General features: G+C 42.0%; 1 protein-coding gene across 11 annotated transcripts in view; it reads right to left on the bottom strand.

Moving 5' to 3' along the window:
• The window catches only part of MARCHF8 (membrane associated ring-CH-type finger 8), a 177,633-nt gene that overhangs the window by 34,537 nt on the left and 117,740 nt on the right, over nt 1-25,356 (bottom strand). For 9 of the 11 annotated variants that reach the window (XM_049855548.1, XM_049855557.1, XM_049855552.1 and 6 more), the window contains one exon: nt 17,362-17,412. The exons of 1 other annotated variant lie outside the window; for it this stretch is intronic. In XM_049855548.1, the coding sequence (XP_049711505.1) occupies nt 17,362-17,412 (51 nt within the window). Of the gene's footprint in view, nt 1-17,361; nt 17,413-23,704; nt 24,229-25,356 lie in introns of those variants that run through there. One more of the 11 variants, XM_049855556.1, reaches the window with a different exon arrangement.

The raw sequence follows: 25,356 nt of genomic DNA, 5'->3' as shown, positions 1-25,356 counted from the left end.
CCTCATATGCATGTGGAATCTGCACAATGAGTAAGGAAGACGAAGAAGAATTATGTCTTTGATTATGGTGCTGGTGAAGATTACTGAATACACCATGGACTTCCAGAAGGACAAACAAATCTGTCTTGAAAGAAGTACAGCCAGAATGCTCATTAGAAGCAAGGATGGCAAGACTTTGTCTCACATACTTTGGACAGGTTATCAGGAAGGACTAGTCCCTGGAGAAGGACCTCATGCTTGGTAAAGTAGAGGGTCAGCAAAAAAGAGGAAAACCCTCAACAAGATGGACTGACAGTGGCTGCCAACAGTGGGGTCAAGCATAACAACAGCTGTGAGAATGGCGCAGGAGTGGGCAGTGTTTTCGTTGTGTTGTACATAGGGTCACGAGTCAGAACCAACTCAAGGGCACCTAACAATAACAAGAAACAAGGGAAGTGGCCAGTGAATATGTGCCAAAGGTGGGCCAATTGGTAAAACACAACTCCTGGCTCTCCATTAGAATCTGAAGTGAGGAAATGCAGTGTTTGTGACACCAGTAAAGACAACTGTCACCTTTCAATGCTGCTCAACTCCACCACCAACTCCTCCAAGGCACTCCCTTGTTCTTACTCTGAAAAGATAAATATCTTCTTTAGTTGTTTTCTGCATTATGAATTAAGAAACAAATACTTTGTCTTACGCTTAACCCAGAGGTCTGATTAACCTAAGTCTGTCATGGATCACCTTTGGATTTAGAATCAGAGAGAAGACAATCCTGTACTTGACCACACCAAGACTGGTCCTCTCTGAGTAAAAGTGGGCCAGCAAGACTCCCTCATTAAGGCTCTACTTTTGTCTATGCAGGTTATATCTGACGTGATTCATACTGAGGGATCTTATCCTGCTACCATGGAAGAAAAGGCCTGGCAAACTGCTTTCATTAAGATTACAGCCAAGAAAACCCCGTGGAACAGTTCTACTCTGTAACACATAGGGTTACCACAAGTCGAGACTGACTAGATGGCAACCAGAACAACAACAACACCACCCCTGCCTGAGGGCAACGATATGGAGGCAAATATTCAAGATATTCACAAGAGTCAAAGCTCATATTTGTTGAGGTCTACTTGCCAAGCAATAGCAGTAATTTTAAGAATTTGAAGTGTTCGTTAAATGTCCAGTCCAACTTGTCCCCAAGAATATTTGATTAACTAGAGGCTTGTAATGTTCATGATACATGAGCAAAATTACAAAGAGCTTTAAGAATATTCTACAAGGCCCCAGCCTTCAGAAGTTGCCTCGGATTAGGGAGCTTTTTGGCTGCGTGGAGCAGGGTATGAGGTTCTAGGTTTCGTGATGATGTACCCACTGCCTTCTCTTTCTGCTAAGTGGCTGCCAAACATCAACCTGCCCCAAGGAATTATGTCTCTTGGGCCACGTCAAATTTCCAGGTCGAATCAGAGTATCTCCCTAAGGCTAAATTTACTGTCATGTCTTGTTGCCGTTCTCCCTGCACCACAAGCCTCTCCTGAGAGGCATCAGCAGAGTCTCCAGAAAACATGGTCCCTACGATTAGCTTGGCCAAGGCCAACTCCTAGGATGTCTGAAGATATTCCAATTGCACATAGTGACTTCAAGCTTCCTCAGGAACTCCAGTCTCCTTCTGAAGGATTTAGTCTGAAGCACAGTGGTCATCACTGGAGTGGTCCCAGCCAGCACATACCCCTGCAGATCTCATAGGTTACAGGAACCCTGCAACTGGGCAATGGTGATCACTGAGCATTCCAGATAAACTAAGCTTGCAAATATTTGCCTCTCACCATCTACCTACACTACTGGATTTCCCAAGAAGGTGAAACCTCTTTTTCTCCTACAGTTCAACACCATCATGGCTGGTTCCTTTTCATCTCTTATACCCTGGCTTAAGTGTCCCCTCAGCTACACCATCCTGAAGAAAAAAAAAACCCTTGTTTAATTAGGTCCCTTGTAATTCTCTACCTCACCCTTTGATCTGTAGGTATTTTATACAACTATGCTGTGGCAGTCTGCTTCTGTAAAGATTTACAGGCTTGGAAACCCTATGGGGCAGTTCTACTCTGTCCTATAGGGTCGCTATGAGTTGGAATCAACTCGATGGCAGCAGATTTGGTGCTTACTTTTTCTCTTTTGGTTTAGCCTTTAAAGCACAACATCTGGCACATAGTAAGTGCTCAGCAAAATCTGCCAGAAGGAATAAATGCCTTCATGCAGTCCTCACATGAGCTAGACTGGGCAACACCGTCCCTACTTGTAGATGAAGACATATCTTACACCCAGGGACGAGGTAGCCTGCAGGCAGTGAAATGCACCGAGTGGGTTGGGGTGACCATACCTCTGGATCCAGACAGCCACATGCACCTCCTCCTGACATGGCAGGCCTTCCATGAGTGGCCCTGAAGCCGTATCAGTACTTTGCTACGTTCTCAGAACCAGCCCACACTCACATCACACCCATGAGAGCTGACGCATGACAGCTGGAGGCTGCACATCACCCTTCTCACAGCAGACATGGCATCTGCCTGCAGCACCCCCCTCCCCACCTCCCTCTCCTCCCTGCCACAGCCTCCCAAATTCTCCTCTACCACTGGAACTCTATTTCATCAGAATCAGCGGTGGATGAGAGGATAATTTTCAGTGGCATACTGGAGAACACAGTTTTTAATAGTTACGTATTAATTTCATGTGAGAGAACAAACCGGCAAACCAAACATGTGATTTTAGATATTTTATAATGATATAATATCGTTAGTATTAACACAAAGCAAAGTACTGGGGAAAGATTTTGCCACCAGAATTGCTTACATGCCCCAACATTCTTCCTTTATTAACTCTTTAAGGTGATCACATCTAGATGCTATTTTAAAGACCACAAAGGTAAGTCACAGCAGACCTAGAAGATATGTGTACACCTCATCTAACCTGCCTGTTTTCTTGTAGGAAAACTGAGCCTGGTCAGGCTGTACATCGTGAGCCTCCAAGACACACTGGAACACTTGGTGACTGCGCACAGAGAGCCGGCTCTGGGGGGTAAGCGTCATGTACAAGGGTCAGTAAGAGGAGTCCTGCGTGAGGAGCATGCAGATGGCAGGTGACTGAGTGACCAGCACAAACCAGTCCTGGACACAGCCTGGGAGTGAGAGAGTCCAGGAAAAGCTTCCTAACAGAGACAATGAGGGCTCCAAGGGGTCTAAAACAGGTCTTACCTTCTGCCTCAAAGGCATGACATATGCTTAGATACAGATGTGCTACATTGAAGATACGGTTTTATGTGCCATGGCCTAAGAGTGCCCTCAAGCAGCAGGTTCCTTTTATAATGCTGCAATAAAAACTGCATTCTCAAAACCAAAGTTGTCTTTCAAAGCCACCCTGCCCTCCCTCCCTAAGCGCCATTTAACTGGTTCATACCAAACGATATTACATTAGCTTTTTTAGTGACATCACCACCCACCCATTGCTGTCCAGTCAATTTCGACTTACAGTGACCGTACAGTAGACAGAGCAGAACTGCCACAGGGTTTCCAAGGCTGTAACCTTTACGAAAGCAGACTGCTACATCTTATATTTTGCAACAAAATTTTATCCTGAAGGGTTCACTGGGAACTTACATGGCACAATCAGAGGTTCCAAAGGCACACTTCGTTCCTGAGACTTGCCCATGACCACAGCAAGTGTCCAGGGACTCCTACTTTGAAAATGGAAAAAACCTAAATTATCATGACTCTACTCTGCCAGAAAGCTTTGAGGGTTTCCCAGTTCCCTCTTTCCTGAAAGTGTTAAAGTGTGGATCTAGAGCTGCTTTTTAAAGGAAGTTCCAGGAGAGGTGGGGCCAAGATGGCGGAGTAGTCATGCGCTTCCTGTGGTCCCTCTTATAACAAAGACCGGAGAAGACAAGTGACTCAATTATATATGACAATCTAGGGGCCCTGAACATCAAAGACAAAGTCGAGGAGTCAAACTGAGTGGCAGGTGGAGGGAGAGACAGTTTAGAAGCAGTGAGGAGCTGCCAGGCCTGAATGGCCAGCACCCTGTAGGCTGGATCGACTGGCACACACAAACTGAAGCAAGCACTAGTGCTCAGGATGCATCTTCCACATCAGGAGAAACCAAGCAGTGGAGACTCTGCTCAAGCCTCTGGAACCAAGGATAAGGAGTGCTACATCAGCGAAAGATTAAGTACAAGTGTCTAACCAACAACGTGGATTAAAAAAACCCTTCTCCTCTTTGGGAAGTACCTCCCTCCCATTTACCTGCCCCCTCCCCACTCTGCTCTGGGTCCTGGTCCGGCTTCAGTGACTGCTGTGCCCCCTGGGCTAGAATTAGGACCCGTCACATGCCCCAAGCTATTCTTGACTTTGGAGAGGGAAAAAATTAACAAACAGGAAAAAATAATCTGCCAGCTCCCCTAAGCTGGGAACTCAGGGTAGGCACAGCCCCTTTGCCTAGGCACAGGCGTAAGTGGTCCATGGACTTTGAATGCTTTTCACCCTGCACAGACCTGTGTGGGCCTATTTCAACAGTGTAGGCCCTCGTTAGCAAAATACAACTGGGTATATACCTATTTTCAACTGCAACAGCTGACGGGGAGTGGCAGATTCATGACATTTGACACTGTCCTTCCCATTAAACAGGGTCCTCGCCTACCCACATGAGGGGCCTGAGGACTGATGGCTCCACCCATGCCACCTGCGACAGGGGTCCAAGAACAAGTGGTGCCTCCTAGTCCTTACAGCCAACTGCATTGGGGGCCCGAAGTCTAGCTGCAAAACCCACCCACCTATGCCCTCTAAGGAACAGGGACACGCCTTCCACACATTCAGGGGCAGCTGTCAGCCCCCTGCCTTGCTCAGCACACGATCCCCTACTGCAGCCAGATACCTATGCCTGCTCCAATCACCCCTGCCCATCTAGGTCTGTAGGTGAGAGCCTGTACCATACACTTGGTGACCGATGACCTGGACACCTGAGCTGAACCCACACAAGAAAAGTAAATGGACTCCTGGGATCACATACCCAGTAACAGCTCTAACCACCTCATGACAGGATATGAGAGCTTCAAAGATGCCAATAATCAAAGTAGTTCACACGACCAGCCTATCAAAACATAACAAGACAAGAAGCTAGGACACAGTGAGCAAACATAAAATAAATATAACATCGATGGCTCGGAGACAACAGTCAATACCAAATCGCATAAAGAGGCAGACCACGATGGCTTCAGCAAGTGACCAAAACAAAGAACCAAGAAACCTTCCAGATGAAGATAACATCTTAGGATTACCAGAGGTAGAATTCAAAAGATTAATACACAGAGCTCTTGAAGAGATCAGGAAGGAGGTCAGGCAAAACACAGGCCAAGCCAAGGAACACACAGACAAAGCAACAGAGGAACTTAAGAAGGTTGTACAAGAGCATAATGACAATTTTAACAGGCTGCAAAAATCCACGGAGATACAGTAAACAGAAATCCAAAAGAATAACAATATAATTTCAGAATTAGACAACTCAGTAGAAAGTCATAGGAGCAGAATTGAGGCAATGGAGGTCAGAATTAGTGAGAGTGAGGATAAAGCACTTGACACCAACTTACTTGAGGAAAAAATCAGATAAAAGAATTAAAAAAAATAACCCTAAGAATTATGTGGAACTCTATCAAGAGGAATAACCTATGAGCGACTGGAGTACCAGAACAGCAGGGGATAACAGAAAATACAGACAGAAATATGTAATATTTGTTGGCAGAAAACTTCCCTGATATTGTGAAAAATGAGAAGGTATCTATCCAAGATGCTCACTGAACGCCACATAAGGTAGATCTCAAAAGGAAATCACCAAGGCATATTATAATCAAACTTCCCAAAACCAAAGATAAAGAGAGAATTTTAAGAGTGGCTAGGGATAAACGAAAAGTCATCTACAAAGGAGAGGCAATAAGGCTAGACTCTGACTACTTGGCAGAAATCATGCAGGCAAAAAGGCAGTGGGATAACGTATGTAAAGCCTTGAAGGAAAAAAAATTGCCAGCCAAGAATTACATACCCAGCAAAACTGTCTCTCAAATATGATGCCAAAATTCGGGCATTTCCAGATAAACAGAAGTTTAGGGAATTTGCAAAACCAAACCAAAATTACAAGAAATACTAAAGAGAGTCCTCCAGTTAGAAAATCAGTAACATCAGATAACAACCCAAGACAAGAACACAGGATAGAGCAACCAGATATCAACCCAGATAAGGGAAGTCACAAAAATAAATCAAAGCTAAAACACTGAAAATAGGGAAACAGAGACATCATTACGTAAAAGATGACGACATTAAAACAAAAAAGAGGGACTAAATAATGTAGTCATAGAACTTTCACATGGAGAGGAAGTCAAGGCGATATCAAGAACTGAAAGATTGGTTTAAACTTAGAAAAATAGAGGTAAATATTAAGGTAACAACAAAGGAAACTAACAATCCTACATATCAAAATATAAAAACAAGAAAAACATGAAGACTCAGCAAATACAAAATCAACAACAACGAAAATGATAAAAATAAAGAAAAATGACTCAGTACGCAAAAGTGGAACAAAGAAACTATCAACAACACACACACACAAATACATCAAAATGACAGCACTGAGGTGGGGCCAAGATGGCGGACTAGGTAGACGCTACCTCGGATCCCTCTTGCAACAAAGACTCGGAAAAACAAGTGAATCGATCACATACATAATAATCTACGAACCCTGAACAACAAACACAAATTTAGAGACGGAGAACAAACAAATACGGGGAAGCACCGACTGTTTTCGGAGCCTGGAGCCAGCGTCCCAGTCAGTGGATTTTCTGGAAAAACAAGTTTTCCAGGTCTGATATCTCTGCTTATTCAACAGAGCCCTAACTGACCCACAACAGGGAACTGAGGGCTGAAGCTCCCCCCAGACCACCTAGCCTCTTGCCTTAGGGGTCTAAGGAGGGTGACACCTACCAATCAGTAGAGGTACTTGCATTGGGGGCCTAAGGTACAGCTGCAGTGCCCTCCCACCAAGGTGCTATAGGAATAGAGACACACGTACCTCACTGACATTTGGGGGAAGCCTGTCAGCATCCTGCCCCCCGCCCTGGAGTGTGAACCCCAGCTGCTAATAGAATCTGGTGCACACAACTATCACCACTACTTCTCGAGGTGGATAGGTGTTAGGGTGCAGCACACACTTGATGACCCAAAATCAGATTCTACTCAAGTGAGTAGACTCAGGGATATATATCTGGCAACAGCCCAAACCAGCTGGTAATAGGTCACAAGTAAGTCAAGGGCTACAACAATCAAGACAGCACAATCTAGTAACCCATCCATGTATACTGAAAGAAAACAAAACAAGATAAGACTCAGTGAGCAATTACAGAATAAACCACTACTATATCTTTTTTTTTATATCTTAGTGTTGGCTCGGAGACAGCAGTCGATATCAAACCACACAAAGAACCAGACAATGACAGCTTCTACAACCCCCCAAACAAAAGAACCAAAATCTTTCCCAAATGAAGATACAATCCTGGAATTATCAGATACAGAATATAAAAAACTAATTTACAGAATGCTTCAAGACATCAGGGATGACCTCACAAACGAAATAAGGCAAACTGCAGAAAAAGCCAAGGAACACACTGATAAAGCAGTTGAAGAACTCAAAAAGATTATTCAAGAACATAGTGGAAAAATTAATAAGTTGCAAGAATCCATTGAGAGACAGCATGTAGAAATCCAAAAGATTAACAATAAAATTACAGAATTAGACAACGCAATAGGAAGTCAGAGGAGCAGACTCGAGCAATTAGAATGCAGACTGGGACATCTGGAGGGCCAGGGAATTAACACCAACATAGCTGAAAAAAAAATCAGATAAAAGAATTAAAAAAAATGAAGAAACCCTAAGAATCATGTGGGACTCTATCAAGAAAGACAACTTGCATGTGATTGGAGTCCCAGAACAGGGAGGGAGGACAGAAAACACAGAAAAAATAGCTGAAGATCCGCTGACAGAAAACTTCCCTGACATCATGAAAGACGAAAGGATATCTATCCAACATGCTCATCGAAACCCATTTAAGATTGATCCAAAAAGAAAAACACCGAGACATATTATCATCAAACTTGCCAAAACCAAAGATAAAGAGAAAATTTTAAAAGCAGCCAGGGAGAAAAGAAAGGTTTCCTTCAAGGGAGAATCAATAAGAGTAAGTTCAGACTACTCAGCAGAAACCATGCAGGCAAGAAGGCAATGGGATGACATATACAGAGCATTGAAGGAGAAAAACTGCCAGCCAAGGATCATATATCCAGCAAAACTCTCTCTGAAATATAAAGGCGAAATTCAGATACTTACACGTAAACACAAGCTTCTAGAATTTGCAAAAACCAAACCAAAGCAACAAGAAATACTAAAGGAAATTGTTTGGTCAGAAAACCAATAATATCAGATACCAGCACAACACAAGGTCACAAAACAGAACATCCTGATATCAACTCAAATAGGGAAATCACAAAAACAAATTAAGATTAATTAAAAAAAAAAAAATGCTCGTAACAGGGAATCATTGAAGTCAATACGTAAAAGATCACAATAATCAAAAAGAGGGACTAAATACAGGAGGCATAGAACTGCCATATGGAGAGTGATACAAGGCGATATAGGACGATACAAGTTCGGTTTTTACTTAGAAAAATAGAGGTAAATATTAAGGTAACCACGAAGAGGTATAACAACTCCATAACTCAAGATAAAAGCCAAGAAAAACGTTAACAACTCAACAAACATAAAGTCAAACACTATGAAAATGAGGATCTCACAAGCTACTAAGAAAAACGTCTCAGCACAAAAAAGAAAGTGGAAAAATGAAATTGTCAACAACACACATAAAAAGGCATCAAAATGACAACACTAAACACTTATTTATCTATACTTACACTGAATGTAAATGGACTAAATGCACCAATAAAGAGACAGAGAGTCTCGGACTGGATAAAGAAACACGATCCGTCTATATGCTGCCTACAAGAGACACACCTTAGACTTAGAGACACAAACAAACTAAAACTCAAAGGATGGAAAAAAATATATCAAGCAAACAATAAGCAAAAAAGAAGAGGAGCAGCAATATTAATTTCTGACAAAATAGACTTTGGACTTAAATCCACCACAAAGGATAAAGAAGGACACTACATAAGGATAAAAGGGACAATTGATCAGGAAGACATAACCATATTAAATATTTATGCACCCAATGACAGGGCTGCAAGATACATAAATCAAATTTTAACGGAACTGAAAAGTGAGATAGACACCTCCACAATTATAGTAGGAGACGTCAACACACCACTTTTGGAGAAGGACAGGACATCCAGTAAGAAGCTCAATAGAGACATGGAAGACCTAATTACAACAATCAACCAACTTGACCTCATTGACTTATACAGAACTCTCCACCCAACTGCTGCAAAGTATACTTTTTTTTCTAGCGCACATGGAACATTCTCTAGAATAGACCACATATCAGGTCATAAAACAAACTTTTGCAGAATCCAAAACATGGAAATATTATGAAGCATCTTCTCAGACCACAAGGCAATAAAACTAGAAATCAATAACAGAAAAACTAGGGAAAAGAAATCAAATACTTGGAAACTGAACAATACCCTCCTGAAAAAAGACTGGGTTATAGAAGACATCAAGGAGGGAATAAGGAAATTCACAGAATGCAACGAGAATGAAAATACTTCCTATCAAAACCTCTGGGACACAGCAAAAGCAGTGCTCAGAGGCCAATTTATATCGATAAGTGCACACATACAAAAAGAAGAAAGAGCCAAAATCAGAGAACTGTCCCTATAGCTTGAACAAATAGAAAGTGAGCAACAAAAGAATCCATCAGGCACCAGAAGAAAACAAATAATAAAAATTAGAGCTGAACTAAATGAATTAGAGAACAGAAAAACAATTGAAAGAATTCACAAAGCCAAAAGCTGGTTCTTTGAAAAAATTAACAAAACTGATAAACCATTGGCCAGACTAACTAAAGAAATACAGGAAAGGAAACAAATAACCCAAATAAGAAATGAGATGGGCCACATCACAACAGACCCAACTGCAATTAAAAGAACCATATCAGATTATTATGAAAAATTGTACTCTAACAATTTTGCAAACCTAGAAGAAATGGATGAATTCCTAGAAAAACACTACCTACCTAAACTAACACATTCAGAAGTAGAACAACTAAATAGACCCATAACAAAAAAGAGAGATTGAAACGGTAATCAAAAAACTCCCAACAAAAAAAAGCCCTGGCCCAGACGGCTTCAACGCAGAGTTCTACCAAACTTTCAGAGAAGAGTTAACACCACTACTACTAAAGGTATTTCAAAGCATAGAAAATGACGGAATACTACCTAAGTCATTCTATGAAGCCACCATCTCCCTGATACCCAAACCACGTAAAGACATCACAAAAAAAGAAAATTACAGACCTATATCCCTCATGAACATAGATGCAAAAATCCTCAACAAAATTCTAGCCAATAGGATTCAACAACATATCAAAAAAATAATCCACCATGACCAAGTGAGATTTATACCAGGTATGCAAGGTTGGTTTAATATTAGAAAAACCATTAATGTGACCCACGATATAAATAAAACAAAAGACAAAAACCACATGATCTTATCAATTGATGCAGAAAAGGCATTTGACAAAGTCCAACACCCATTTATGATAAAAACTCTCACCAAAATAGGAATGGAAGGAAAATTCCTCAACATAATAAAGGGCATCTATACAAAGCCAAGCCAAGAGCCAACATCACTCTAAACGGAGAGAGCCTGAAAGCATTTCCCTTGAGAACGGGAACCAGACAAGGATGCCCTTTATCACTGCTCTTATTCAACATTATGCTAGAAGTCCTAGCCAGGGCAATTAGGCTAGACAAAGAAATAAAGGGCATCCGGATTGGCAAGGAGGAAGTAAAATTATCTCTATTTGCCGATGACATGATCTTATACACAGAAAACCCCAACGAATCCACCAGAAAACTACTGAAACTAATAGAAGAGTTTGGCAGTCTCAGGTTGTAAGATAAACATACAAAAATCACTTGGATTCCTCCACATCAACAAAAAGAACATCGAAGAGGAAATAACCAAATCAATACCATTCACAGTAGCCCCCAAGAAGATAAAATACTTAGGAATAAATCTTACCAAGGATGGAAAAGACCTATACAAAGAAAACTACAAAGCTCTACTACAAGAAATTCAAAAGGACATACTCAAGTGGAAAAACATACCTTGCTCATGGATAGGAAGACTTAACATAGTAAAAATGTCTATTCTACCAAAAGCCATCTATACATACAATGCACTTCCGATCCAAATTCCAATGCCATTTTTTAAGGTGATAGAGAAACAAATCACCAACTTCATATGGAAGGGAAAGAAGCCTCGGATAAGCAGAGCATTACTGAAAAAGAAGAAGAAAGTGGGAGGCCTTACTCTACCTGATTTCAGAACCTATTATACAGCCACAGTAGTCAAAACAGCCTGGTATTGGTACAACAACAGGCACATAGACCAGTGGAACAGAATTGAGAACCCAGATATAAATCCATCCACATACGGGCAGCTGATACCTGACAAAGGCTCAGAGTCAGTTAATTGGGGAAAAGATAGTCTTTTTAACAAATGGTGCTGGCATAACTGGATATCCATTTGCAAAAAAATGAAACAGGACCCATACCTCACACCAAGCACAAAAACTAACTCCAAGTGGATCAAAGACCTAAACATAAAGACTAAAACGATAAAGATCATGGAAGAAAAAATAGGGACAACCTTAGGAGCCCTAATACAAGGCATAAACAGAATACAAAACATTACCAAAAATGACAAAGAGAAACCAGATAACTGGGAGCTCCTAAAAATCAAACACCTATGCTCATCTAAAGACTTCACCAAAAGAGTAAAAAGACCACCTACAGACTGGGAAAGAATTTTCAGCTATGACATCTCCGACCAGCGCCTGATCTCTAAAGTCTACATGATTCTGTCAAAACTCAACCACAAAAAGACAAACAACCCAATCAAGAAGTGGGCAAAGGATATGAACACACACTTCACTAAAGAAGATATTCAGGCAGCTAACAGATACATGAGAAAATGCTCTCGATCATTAGCCATTAGAGAAATGCAAATTAAAACCACGATGAGATTCCATCCCACTCCAACAAGGCTGGCATTAATCCAAAAAACACAAATAATAAATGTTGGAGAGGCTGCGGAGAGATTGGAACTCTTATACACTGCTGGTGGGAATGTAAAATGGTACAACCACTTTGGAAATCTATCTGGCGTTATCTTAAACAGTTAGAAATAGAACTACCATACAACCCAGAAATCCCACTCCTCGGAATATACCCTAGAGAAATAAGAGCCTTCACACAAATGGATATATGCACAGCCATATTTATTGCAGCTCTGTTTACAATAGCAAAAAGCTGGAAGCAACCAAGGTGTCCATCAACGGAAGAATGGTTAAATAAATTGTGGTATATTCACACAATGGAATACTACGCATCGATAAAGAACAGTGACGAATCTATGAAACATTTCATAACATGGAGGAACCTGGAAGGCATTATGCTGAGCGAAATTAGTCAGAGGCAAAAGGACAAATATTGTATAAGACCACTATTATAAGATCTTGAGAAATAGTATAAACTGAGAAGAACACATACTTTTGTGGTTTCGAGGCGGGGAGGGAGGGTGGAAGAGGGTTTTTTTACTGATTAATTAGTAGATAAGAACTGCTTTAGGTGAAGGGAAGGAGAATAGTCAATACATGGAAGGTCAGCTCAACTGGACTGGACCAAAAGCAAAGAAGTTTCCGGGATAAAATGAATGCTTCAAAGGTCAGCGGAGCAAGGGCGGGGGCTTGGGGACCATGGTTTAAGGGGACTTCTAAGTCAATTGGCAAAATAATTCTATTATGAAAACGTTCTGCATCCCACTTTGAAATGTGGCGTCTGGGGTCTTAAATGCTAACAAGCAGCCATCTAAGATGCATCAATTGGTCTCAACCCACATGGAGCAAAGGAAAATGAAGAACACCAAGGCCACACGACAACTAAGAGCCCAAGAGACAGAAAGGGCCACATGAACCAGAAACCTACATCATCCTGAGACCAGAAGAACTAGTTGGTGCCCGGCCACAATCGACGACTGCCCTGACAGGGAGCACAAGAGAGAACCCCTGAGGGAGCAGGAGATCAGTGGGATGCAGACCCCAAATTCTCACAAAAAGACCATACTTAATGGTCTGACTGAGACTAGAGGAATCCCGGCGGTCATGGTCCCCAAACCTTCTGTTGGCCCAGGACAGGAACCATCCCCGAAGACAACTCATCAGACATGAAAGGGACTGGACAGTGGGTAGGAGGGAGATGCTGATGAAGAGTGAGCTAATTATATCAAGTGGTCACTTGAGACTGTGTTGGCATCTCCTGTCTGGAGGGGGGATGGGAGGATAGAGAGAGTTGGAAGCTGGCAACATTGTCACGAAAGGAGAGACTGGAAGGGCTGACTCATTAGGGGGAGAGCAAGTGGGAGTACAGAGTAAGGTGTGTATAAACTTATATGTGACAGTCTGACTTGATTTGTAAACGTTCACTTGAAGCTCAATAAAAGTTAAAAAAAAAATGACAGCACTAAACTCATACATTTATGCTGAATGTAAACGGACTAAATGCACCAATAAAGAGACAGACAGTGGCAGAAAGGATTAAAAAAACACGATCCGTCTGTATGCTGCCTACAAGAGATACACCTTAGACTCAAAGACACATAAAGAAAATTCCACACCCACCTACAGGAGAGCTCCATGAGGTCAGTGGTCATGCGTGCCTTGCTCATTATTTTATGCCAGCACCTAGCACAGTGTCTGACACAACAAGCATGCAATGAAAATGTGTGCAAGGAAGAAAGGAAAAAGCAAGGGAAGTCCTTAGAGATTGTTCTATTAAAAGCCATAGTTTTGGTTAGATTTCCTCATTTTCACTCCCAGGTATTATTTAAAGCAAATAGTCTCCCCTTGATTAGCAATAAAATAACAACAGCTACTTTTTTTTTTTTTTACCATTAAGGACTGTCCTGGACCAATCGATCTAAACCCATGAGGGACAAACCTGAAGTTCAACAAAGTCAGGTTTATTGGCTCACTGCATGAGTGAGATGCCCCACAGTTCCCTGACAAATATTATCACTAGACGCACCAACAATCCTCAAGGCTGTATAATCACCCTAATTTTACTTTTGCGGAAATTAAAGCTCAGGGAAGTGTCTCTCCTCAAGGTCACATGGTCAGTAAACTCTTGTCCATCTGACCCCAAAACCTTCACAGAACAACTCAGATACCCACAACCCAGGCCTGTGCCAGGCCCAGAGCTTTTCCTCTAGATATTGCAGGTCAGTTGTTTTCAAGGTTTTTTTTTTTTTTAAACTGTAGAAAGAACCTTTCCTTCACATAAAACCTTACCACAAAACCATAAACTGAAAAATGCATATTTGAGCTGCTGGATGATGTCCTCTTTCAGAAATACCCTCACAGTCACTGGGCATGGAAACAAGTTCCACTGCATCTTTTAAAACAGTGTAACTCAATGTAATGAGGCAGGCCACCTGGGCCTGACACCTCCTAAGTGTTCTCACTGCTCAAACGTTAATCAGCCCCTGTTGAAAAGCGGTAGGGCAATGATAGTCTACCACTACACGGTCTGAAAGCTCCAGAATTCTCAGCTGCGGGAAGAGCAAAAGGAAAGCCTTTGGGACAGGAGAGGATATTCAGCGAACAGCCTTTAGATGATGTGGCCGAAGCACGTGGCTTGAGAGACGGTTCTGGTGGGAGATCAGGTTAGGAGAGAAGCCAAGGACCAAACTGTAAAGGCCTTCAACATCACACCAAGCAGTCTGAACTTTTCATACACAAAATTAAGTGGAAGAGGGATATGAATAAATCACAAATACACCCGGGAACAGAACAATCAATGTTTTAAGAGGATTTTCAACTTTTAGTTAATAGTTAATATGAAAGAACGAAAATATCCGTGTAGTTAGTAAATAAAAATGGTAAATAATGTGGCTATGCATTTAGGGGGCCTGAGACAGCAGTACAGGTTTTGTGACATTGTTCAAATCTTCTGTCAAATTCTGTGTCAACATTTAAAAGGCTGACAGACATGGGGAGAAAGTCAATACCCACAAGGAGCAGGAAGGGATCACAGGCTAGTCAGGGCTCAGAGGGGAGAACAGTGTGAGCTGGGGAGCCAGAGCACACACGTGGAACACTGTCTGCTGGCTCCTGAGTCACCCTAGTAGTTGACACGCTCCTAGCAGACTAGCTAAGTGACCACAGGTATGGCAGATGCTGGAGGATGGCTGATCCACTCCCCAGAAAGCTCCCTTCCTGTGATGGTTAAGATGTGTGTCAACTTGGCTGGGCCACGGTTCTCAGCATTTACATATGATCACCCCCATGATGGGATCTGCTGTGAGTAGCCAATCAGGTGAAAGGGAGTTTCCTCAGGCATGTAGAATACATCCAAATACAAACGGACGTTCTGGCTTTTGCTTTCTCTGGATCCTGCAGCTGCCTCCTGTTTGTCTGACCTCTGGTTCTTGGGACTTGAGCTAACAGCTTATCTGCTGATCTTGGGATTCGTCGATCTTCACAGCCTGTGAGCAAGAGCCCTGCTCTTCGACCCACCAATCTTGGGTTCACCAGCCCCTGCAGCTACATGAATCAGGAGAAGCCTCTATCCTGACCCACAGACTTGGGACATTCCAGCCTCTATAATCACATGAGCTGTTTCCCTGATACAACTCTCTTTCTCAATGTATATATATTTATATACTTTACTGGTTTTGCTTCTCTAGGGAACCCAGCCTAAGACACCTTCCTAGCCCCACCTCCAGCTAGAGGTGACCTTGTAATCCAGTTCTGGCCAATGAGGTGTAAGCAGAACTTAGCTAGCTGGATGGGGCTTCTGGAAAAACTTTAATTTCTTGCTAAAGAGGGACAGTCTCAGTTGACAGACCCCTTCATTCTTTCCTCTTACTCCATGGTGCCTGAGGGTCAGCTTCCATCTTGAGATCATATGGTAATAAGCAGGAGAATGACAATGTGCTAAGGACGGAGGCCCAGAGAGATCAGGAGCACCTGGGCCCCTGGCAGCATCTCTGAGAAACTTCATCAGTCTGGGACTGAGAAAAGGAAGAAAAGGGGACTGAGCCCCTAGGCAAGGAACTCTGCAACACCTGCAAGCTTAGCTAACGAGGTAAATCCCCCATCCTGGAACGTGTGATAAGGAAAGAACAAACAACATACTCCCTTATGTTTTTCAGGACAAGCCTGATCTGGTCCCAGGAGCATGCACAGACATCCACAAGGTGACTGACAGATGACCTCCACCTGATGCAAGTACCTGAGACAGAAAACAATTGGCGCCGCAGGGGGGCTTCGCAGGCGCCACACCCCATAGTAAATCCTGCCACCCAGTCCCGGGAGCCTTTGCTACAGTTTCCATCTTGGGATTCCAGATGCACACACAGTCTAATTTAGTATGCACTGCCATGAGAAGTACCCGCCCCTTGAAAGAAACCCACTAAATATTCATTACCCTATTATCCTCGCCAAACCCATATAAGCCCCAGAAAAACCTTTGTCCAGGGGAACAGAGGCTAGCATTGGTTGGTCCCTCTCTGTTCCCTACTCAGGAGCCTTTACTTTCTTTTTGCCACTAATAAACCTTTGTTTGTGTGGAACCTCTGAGCCTCTCCTGGTCAGTTTTGGTCAGTAGAAGGCAAGAACCTAGGCAGGGCTTAGTCCCAAGCTGGGAAGCCTTGCCTGCAACAGGACCACCTACCTCCAGTCATCCTGTCACGTGAATCATATAATCCCCTAATTGTTTAAGTCAGCATAGCTGGCTTTCTGTTACTTTCAGTCAGATGCATTCCTATTTGAAGTAACAGATTCCTGGGTTACTCTCTGAGATTCCACTTTCCCAAAAGTGTATGATTTCTACTTGAAGAAATGGCATTTTCTCCTTTACGTCACTCCTCCTAACTAGCACACACTAAAAATTGTCTCGCTGTAGAAACAACTGCAACACACCTCATTGTACAGTCCCAGAGCAGATTGAAGAAATGCATCAAGCGCTTTACCTCTTTAAAAGAAAGAGTATAAAAACACACAAGGTATAAGAATAGAAAAACCCCAGACTACAAAAACAACATGTCTCAGTGGCACTGTACCTTACAAATGTTACTTGAATGACTCATGGAATGTCCCAAAGTCTTCTCAAGCTGCAAGGAAACCAAACAGGTGTTAAGTATCAAGATTTGATTAAAATGGTCAAAGAACAAGTAATCGATCATAGTAACAATCCTACTGACAAACCATTCCTTTGACTAGGATTTGCTGAGCACACCCCAATTATAAGTACTGGGCCAGATATTAAATACTGGAGAATTTGACAAAGATGAATAAAACAATGCTTCCTGCCCTAAAGGAACTTAACATCTCATCAAGGAAAGAGCAGGAGTTTGGAATTAACTGTAACAATAAGAGAGCGTTAAGTGCTTTAAGACACATTCTACCAGAGATTTCGTGAAAAAAACACCCCATTCGGTTGTAGGTAACAAAGTCCAAATTATGAGGAGACACAGAATAGAGAAGAAAGCAGGCTAGTCAACCCCACTGCAGTGATTTGGCTACGTTCTGGTGGTGCAGTGGTTAAAAGCTCAGCGGCTAACCAAAAGGTCAGCAGTTTGAATTTACCAGCTGCTCCCTGGAAACCCCATGGGGCAGTTCTACTTTGTCCTATAGGGCCACTATGAGTCGGAATCAACTCGACTGCAATGGGTTTTTTTGTTTTATGTCCTGGGTATTCAACAGGGACATGGCCCAGACCACACCTTCTCCCTGGAGCCTGGTTTTCCTCCTGGATTAGAGAAACGTGGGAGTCACCCAGCCTCCTTTCTCATTTATCACCCTCCACATTCAGTCACGAAGCCTTGTACCTGATTCTCCCTCAATCTCAAATCTTCATTTCTACTGTCAATGCCTTCGTTTAGGCTCTTTGCTTCTTACCTTGACCTCCCTGGTACACAAAAGTACTGTTCAGAAAGTCCTTTTACTTTCTAAAAAATGAACGCTCTAAAATGTAAATCAGATTTTGTAAAATATTGAGAGTAACTTTTCCCAAATCCACTTATCCTTGCTGTAAACCCAAATGAGTAAAAAGCTTTTAAAAAAGGAAATGAAGATGTCACCTAGATTTTTAAAAATTATCTACTCTCCATTCAGTTCACATGCCATGTAATAACCATGGGTCAAGTCCAGAAGAAGGTTAAGAGGTAATTAGTTGGTAAGATAGCATTGGTCAATTATTAAAGTACAAAGGAGTTAGTGGATCATTTAAAAATTCCTCTGAGGAAGGATTAATTTCATCCATCAAAGCTCTCCTTAAAGAGAGAGAGCCATCAAGAAAGCCTTAATTTTCCCCTTTCTTCAACCCACCAAAATACAGACGGTCTTTGACTTCTGTCTACTTGGCTTTTGAACACACTGGTAACTCTTAAGTGCTGATGAAAGAAACTAAAAGGTTGGTGGTACAAACCCACCCGGCAGCTCAGTGGGAGAAAGAGCTGGTGATCTGCTCCATACAGACCACAGCCGAGAAAGCCCTGCAGGGCAGTTCTACTCGGCCACACGGGGTCACTAATCCAGAAGTGACCTGACAGCACACAACGACAAGCTTAGGCAAAGACACTGTCATGTCTTGAATTATTTGCACAGAAAAGGCAACTGTAACAACTATCATATTATCCACTGCTGCACAAGGGATAGCTAGTTTGACACCATCTAGGAACCTATGGAGACATTCTGAGGTAGGAAGAGAGGCTGGAAGTCAAACTCTAGACCTTTCTGATGTTCATTACTCCACAGAGAATGGACTGAAGGTGGGAGCCCAAGCTGTTAAGCTAGATAACAAAATCCAGACTGGGAGCTGAAAGTTGCTCTTTACCTTATGAATTTAAGTAAAGCAATTATGATGCAAGTCTTTATCCATTTTCCTCGTTTCAACAATTCAATACTTTGCATAGGTAAAATCAAGTAACCAGCCCCCAAAGATACAGACTTTGAAAAGCCCGAAACCTGCAAATATTTGGGATAGCTTATACACTATTTGGAGCCCTGGTGGCACAGCAGTTAAGAGCTTGGCTGTTAACCAAAAGGTCCGCAGTTTGAATTCACCAGCCGTTCCTTGGAAACCCTATGGGGTAGTTCTACTCTGTCCTATGGGGTCACTATGAGTTGGGATCAACTCAACTGCAACAGGTTTGGTATCAGCTATGCGCTATTTAAAGGAGTCCTGGTGGGACAATGGTTACGTGCTCTGCTGTTAACCAAAAGGTCCGCAGTTCGAACCCACTAGCAGCTCTGTGAGAGTAAACATGACGATCTGCTTCTGTAAAGATTAAAGCTTAGGAAACAGCATGAGGCTCTTCTACTCTGTCATACAGGGTTGCTATGAGTTGCAATCAACTCAATGGCACACAAAAACAATCTACTATTTTGTAGGATCTTACAACACTTCAGTTCCAACAGACCTTTTTTTTTTTTTTCTTTAAATCATTGCCATTTAATGCCCATTTATTTGGACTTATAGAAAAGACTAGAAAGTACAGGACCACACCAGACCTATTTTCAAAAAAAGCAGGATTTATTCAACTCGGTCACTCATTCACTCCACACTTTCTTGCTGTGTGCCTACTATATGTGATACAGAATATGGACAAAAACAACCTGGATCCAGTCCTGTGCCAATGATAGTGCAACCACACAACTACTCTGAAATAGTGTTTTGATAAGGAATGTACAACTGGGGAAAATTAAAGAATGCCATAAAATAGTACAAAATAGTGCTTAACACTACTCATTCTATAGTTAAACTGCATGTTTCTGAATGAGAAGGAGAAGCTTGCCAAACATCAATGTCAGGAACTAGAAGTAGGTATGCCAAAAAGAAAAGAGTTCCAGTTCAAGACAAAACAAAGCTTCAATGTCCAAGTGATAAAAACTTTGGCAAATTATTTTTCTAAGGCCTTTAATTCTTTTAGCCAGTGCTTAACCAGTACAACTTCCTTGTAACCTAAGAAGAGATGAAAGGCTTACTGTACCCCTCTTCCTCAGATGAGGCACTAGGAGAGGCTGCACTGTGATCCGACACCCTTCCCTGGTCCTCTCTCATCTCCCAGTCTCTGTGGTGGGCTCTTGACATCTGCCTTAAACATGGGGCTCCTTGGAACACAGCCCCAGGCCCTCTTCTCATTTGTTGTCTCCCTTAGACCAGTGCTTCTTCAACTTTGTACACTTGAATCATCTGGGGATCTTGCAAAAATGAGGACTGTGATTTCTTAGGTCTGGGCTAGGGTCGAGATTCTGCATATCCAATAACCTCCAGGTGACTTCAATGTTGCTGGTCCCCAGGCTGTACTTTAAAGTATCAATTTCATCCCAAATCCTGGACCAGAATAATCTGTAAGGGCTACGATTCATTACTTAAAAGGCAAAGCATGACTAACTTAAAAGTGTATTTCTGTGTAATGGATGACAGTGAGCTCACAATTGAGACAATCCACATAAATCAATCAGGAACCAGATTGATAAATGGATTGGAAATGACTGAGTCTGAAGGTGTGAGAAAGCAAAGTTTTGTTATTTTAAGAAGGTGCTAAATCACAAAGATAAAAAGCTCTGTTGAAGAACAAGGGACATTTTGCAATTTAAACAGTCTTGTCAATGATATGTTGCAAGTGCATGTGTGGCTCCAGTAAGACGTACTGTGGTGGCAGAACGGAGATGCGGAGCCCACGGAGACCAAACACTCTGGAAAGCAGAAGCCAAGAATTATCAAGAAGACAATGGGGTGAGTTGCCTAAGCAAGTTTTTGGGATTCAGTATTACAGAGTCAAACAATAGAGCCTCATGTGGGTGTTTGCCTGAAACTATGAGCAGGGCCAGTCTTTAAAAAAGGAAAAACAAACCAAAAGAACTGTATATAAAGACATTACTAACTGCCTACCCAATATCCACTTCCCTACTTCCCCATGAACAGACTTTGTTCTGAGCAGTAACAAATCCAGCTGAAAGTTCTCACTTTCCCCAGACTACCTTGCAGTTGAGGGTAAAGATCTAAGAAAGTTTTCTCTAATGAAACTAACCTGGAGATTTTCTGGAAAAACATTTTGCTTTCCTGATACAGTCACTGCCCCTTTTTCCTGCATTTTTCCTCCCTCTTCTAGCTTGGAATACAGATGTTATGCCAGGAGGTATAGCAATCTTCTCGGGAGCAAGAGGAGGAACAGGACATACACCAGTAGTCTTAAGCTTTTTGGTCTTAGGACCCCTTTACACTATAAAAAATTCTTTAAGACCCGTAAACCCTTTTGTTTATATGAGTTATATACATTGATATTTACTATATTAGAAATTAGGATAGAGAACTTTTAAAATATTTCTTAATTCATTTAGAATTAAAAATAGTAAGCCCAGTTAATATAAATAACATTTCTATAAAAAATAACTTCCCAAACAAAAAATACAAGTGAGCAGAGCATCACTGCTTTACATCTTTGTAAATCTCATTATTGTCTAGGTAATAGAAGAGAGCTGGATTCTAATACCTGCTTGTGCATTCAGTCTCTTGTGACATGTTGCTCTGATTGAAGTAAATGAAGAAAACCTGACTTTATGTAGTTATACAATTAGAAAAGTATGTATTTTAATAGCCAGCTCAGAGAACTGTGAATACTATTCTTTGTACTTGTATTCTAGTGTCTAAACTTGTCTACATCTACAAGGGATGAGAATTAGGATCAGCACAAAGCTGGTTCCCATGAGGTCAAGGTCAGACACACCTCCCTCTCCAACTTTTCCACCACTTGACGCCGGCCATCCTCCCCATGGCACTCTCTACTTCTCTGCTGGGTTTGATAATTCATGGCAATGGCTACACAGAACTCACAGACCATACTCACAATTACGTGGTTTATTAGGGAAGTAACAGGCTACTACTCAGGATCAGGATCAACTTGGAAGTAACAAGATACAACTCAGGAGACAGGATCAACTTCGTCAATCAGCACAGCCTCCAACCAAAAAAGTTCTTAGCTTCTCAGCAGTGTCTGCAGACAGGCCCTTCTCTTGGTCATGCCAGCCAACGGCCTTTCCCTAGGCCTCCGCCCTGCTTGGGCAACTGTTACAGCTCTTTTGGCTCTGCTGACAAGTACCCAGAGGCACCCCACTCTGTCAGCAAACCTCCTGTCCAAAGGCACTCAGCTCACTCACTCTCTCTCCCCGCCCCGTGAGTCAGCAAGCACCACCGCAGCCATCTGCCGGTCCCATGGTTCCTACCCTCATACTGCTACCACTGTCTCACACCATGAAAACCTCTGTCATGTTGGCTGCTTACATAAGCAAGGTCCTTATCAATTTCAAGGCTTAGCCCTCCCAGCTGGGTCACAAACTGACGAATCCCCGCAAGGGCACTTAATCCTTACTGTGTGGGCTTACAAACCCTATGTGCACAGTAAACTGACCAATCCCTGCAAGGTGTGTAAAACAGACCGATCACAGGGCAAGCTGAAGCCCAACCAATTATTTTTGGCAGAATTATAAATCCAAGGCCAGAAAGGCCACATATAAAGAGAAACCCACTGTATTGCAAAAACCAAACCAAACCCATTGCCGTCAAGTCAATTCCGACTCATAGCGACCCAACTGGACAGAGTAGAACTGCCCTGTAGGGTTTCCAAGGCGCACCTGGGGTGGATTTGAACTACTGACCTTTCAATACGCAGCCGTAGCTCTTAACCACTGTGCCACTAGGGCTCCCAATCTCATCAGAAGAGTCTTTACTGAAAACTGCCAAGCTCACAGTGGTGGATACAAATTTTCCAAAACTCTAATTTTGGCTTTGAAAGCCCAAATTTTATTATTGGCAATATAAACTGTAACTTGCTTTCCTTTAAGTGAATGTCTGGCTCATTTATTCATTTTCAAGGAAAGATCTGCCAAATACCCAATACACTGACTAACCAAACTCTGACGGTCAGTCATTCTTCCAAAGCAAAAATTGTATTCCATGGAAAAAAGTAGCTTGTTCGGCCAGTAATTCAAATAATCATACAAGGCAATGCTTTGCCTTGAGACAACCATTTACTTCAGTATGCAGGAGAAATGCTTTACGCCTACTTCCCTTCTCTTCTGTCCCTTAGAATATTAAAAAGACATACCAAAGAACAACAATTTAATAAAATAATTTTTATTTCTTTTTCATGGGCTTTCTTTGGAAAAACTGGCTTTTTGGGGGTAATGAAAGTACATGGCAGTAAAGATACAGTGATAGCTGCTTGATACAACTGAGAATCCAAGGAGACAAAGGCTATACTTCATGGAACAGAGTACCGGACAGGAGAGAACAGCTCAGAGAAAGAACTGTGTGGATCTGCACAAAGTCCTCCTCTGATATTCCTCAAAAGTATTCAAGACCCAGGAAAAAACCGGCTGAATGATTAGAGAGAACAGTACCTGGGGCTCACACAGGACCAGGAACAATGGCTGTGCCCGCAATCCAGACAAGAAAGCCTTATAATTCACAGGGCATTGGGTGAAGCACTCAGAGAGATCTCATCTCAGTGTAAAAATTGTCATCCCCAGATTGGGCTGTGGCCCAGACCTGCCTAACAAAGAAAAGCAAGATCTGAACAAATCAAATAGCTTCCAAGTAACTTAACTACATCCTAAAACAAAGACCAAGAAGTTAGTCACAAAAAGACAAATACTGTATGGTTACATTTATCTGAAACATTTATAACAGGCAAATATACAGAGACCTAAGGTTATTACTGGCTACCAGGGGCAGGTGGGAGGTTGGAGAGGAGACTCATGGCTTAGGAGACACTGAGCTTCTGTTAAGCGTGATGGGAAAAGTTAGAAACAGTGATGGGTGTACAACATGATGGACACAATTAATTCAATAAATTTTACATGTTATGAATGTTAAAGTGGCAAACGTTTGTTACATATTTAGAATAATTTAAAAAATTGTGAGAATACACAATATTCAACATCCAAAGTTTCAGAATCCAAAGATTAGCAGATATGCAAAGAAGCCATAAAGTATCATTCAGAATGAGAAGAATCAATTAATCGAAACTGACTCACGTTAAAATAGCAAAAAAGGACATCGAAACAGTTATTATATAAATGTCTCCAAATGTTCAAAAAGTTAACGACATAGTTATAAAAAAAGACCCAAATCAAGCTCCTAAAGATGAGCAACCAATAAAAAAAGCTACATAAAGAGAAACAATAACAACATTGATAAAACCAAAATGAACTCTAAAAAGTGTTCAAGTAACCTATAGGAAGGCAGAAAAAAGAAATAGAGAAGCTCGAAACACAGAGAACAAACAAAAATAAAATGGCAGACTTAAGCCCTAAAATATCAAAAACTGTCCTAAGGGCATACAGCAAATGCAGAAACATTTATTCAAGAACATCTACTAAATCTTGGCAAGAACAGTAAGAGGCTGTGGCATTTGAGCCACAAGCTAGTCTCTCATCACCCTCCCAGTTCAGTTTGATGGAACCTCCACTGTGGGAAGATACAGCCAAGAAAAAAAAAAGGCTCCTTCTCCTCCCAGCTTCCAACTGGGTGCTAGAGAATCTCCTAGAGAATGAAAGTCCACCAGCATTTCTCACTGCCCCCTCAAGTCTGTTCCAGAACTCCTATTCCAAGCAAGAGTGACTGAGAAGTCCAAGGCTCTCTTCAGTGACCTAGCGCCCACTAATAGGAGAGAAGCTCTACCCAAGGAATGGAAGCCCAAGAATACTGAGGCCCCGATCATGCTCATCCCAAAATGCTCACAGTGCAGAGGTTCCATGTTGAGAGAGGAAAGCCAAGAAAACCACAGGCTACCCCTCCACCAGTGCACTGCTTGTAAAGCAGGAGTGTCACTCCAAAAGATGCCAGCTACTGGTCCTGCCCCAAGTTATGGAGCAGAGGATCAGAGATTTTGCAAAGACGAAAGAGAAGCCAAAAGAACAGAAAGCTCCTCTCTTCAAAGAAACTGACATTATTTGGAACCGTATGTGTGGAATTTCAAGCCTAATAGTGCTGTCAAACAATGGAGATTTTGATGGTAAGCAATTAAGAGGAGGCTAGTAGCCCCATGAGA

The sequence above is a fragment of the Elephas maximus genome, chromosome 16 (assembly GCF_024166365.1).
Source record: "Elephas maximus indicus isolate mEleMax1 chromosome 16, mEleMax1 primary haplotype, whole genome shotgun sequence".
Classification (NCBI taxonomy): Eukaryota; Metazoa; Chordata; class Mammalia; order Proboscidea; family Elephantidae; genus Elephas; species Elephas maximus.
Note: the sequence above shows the minus strand (reverse complement) of the source record. Positions and strands in the feature narration are given on the sequence as shown.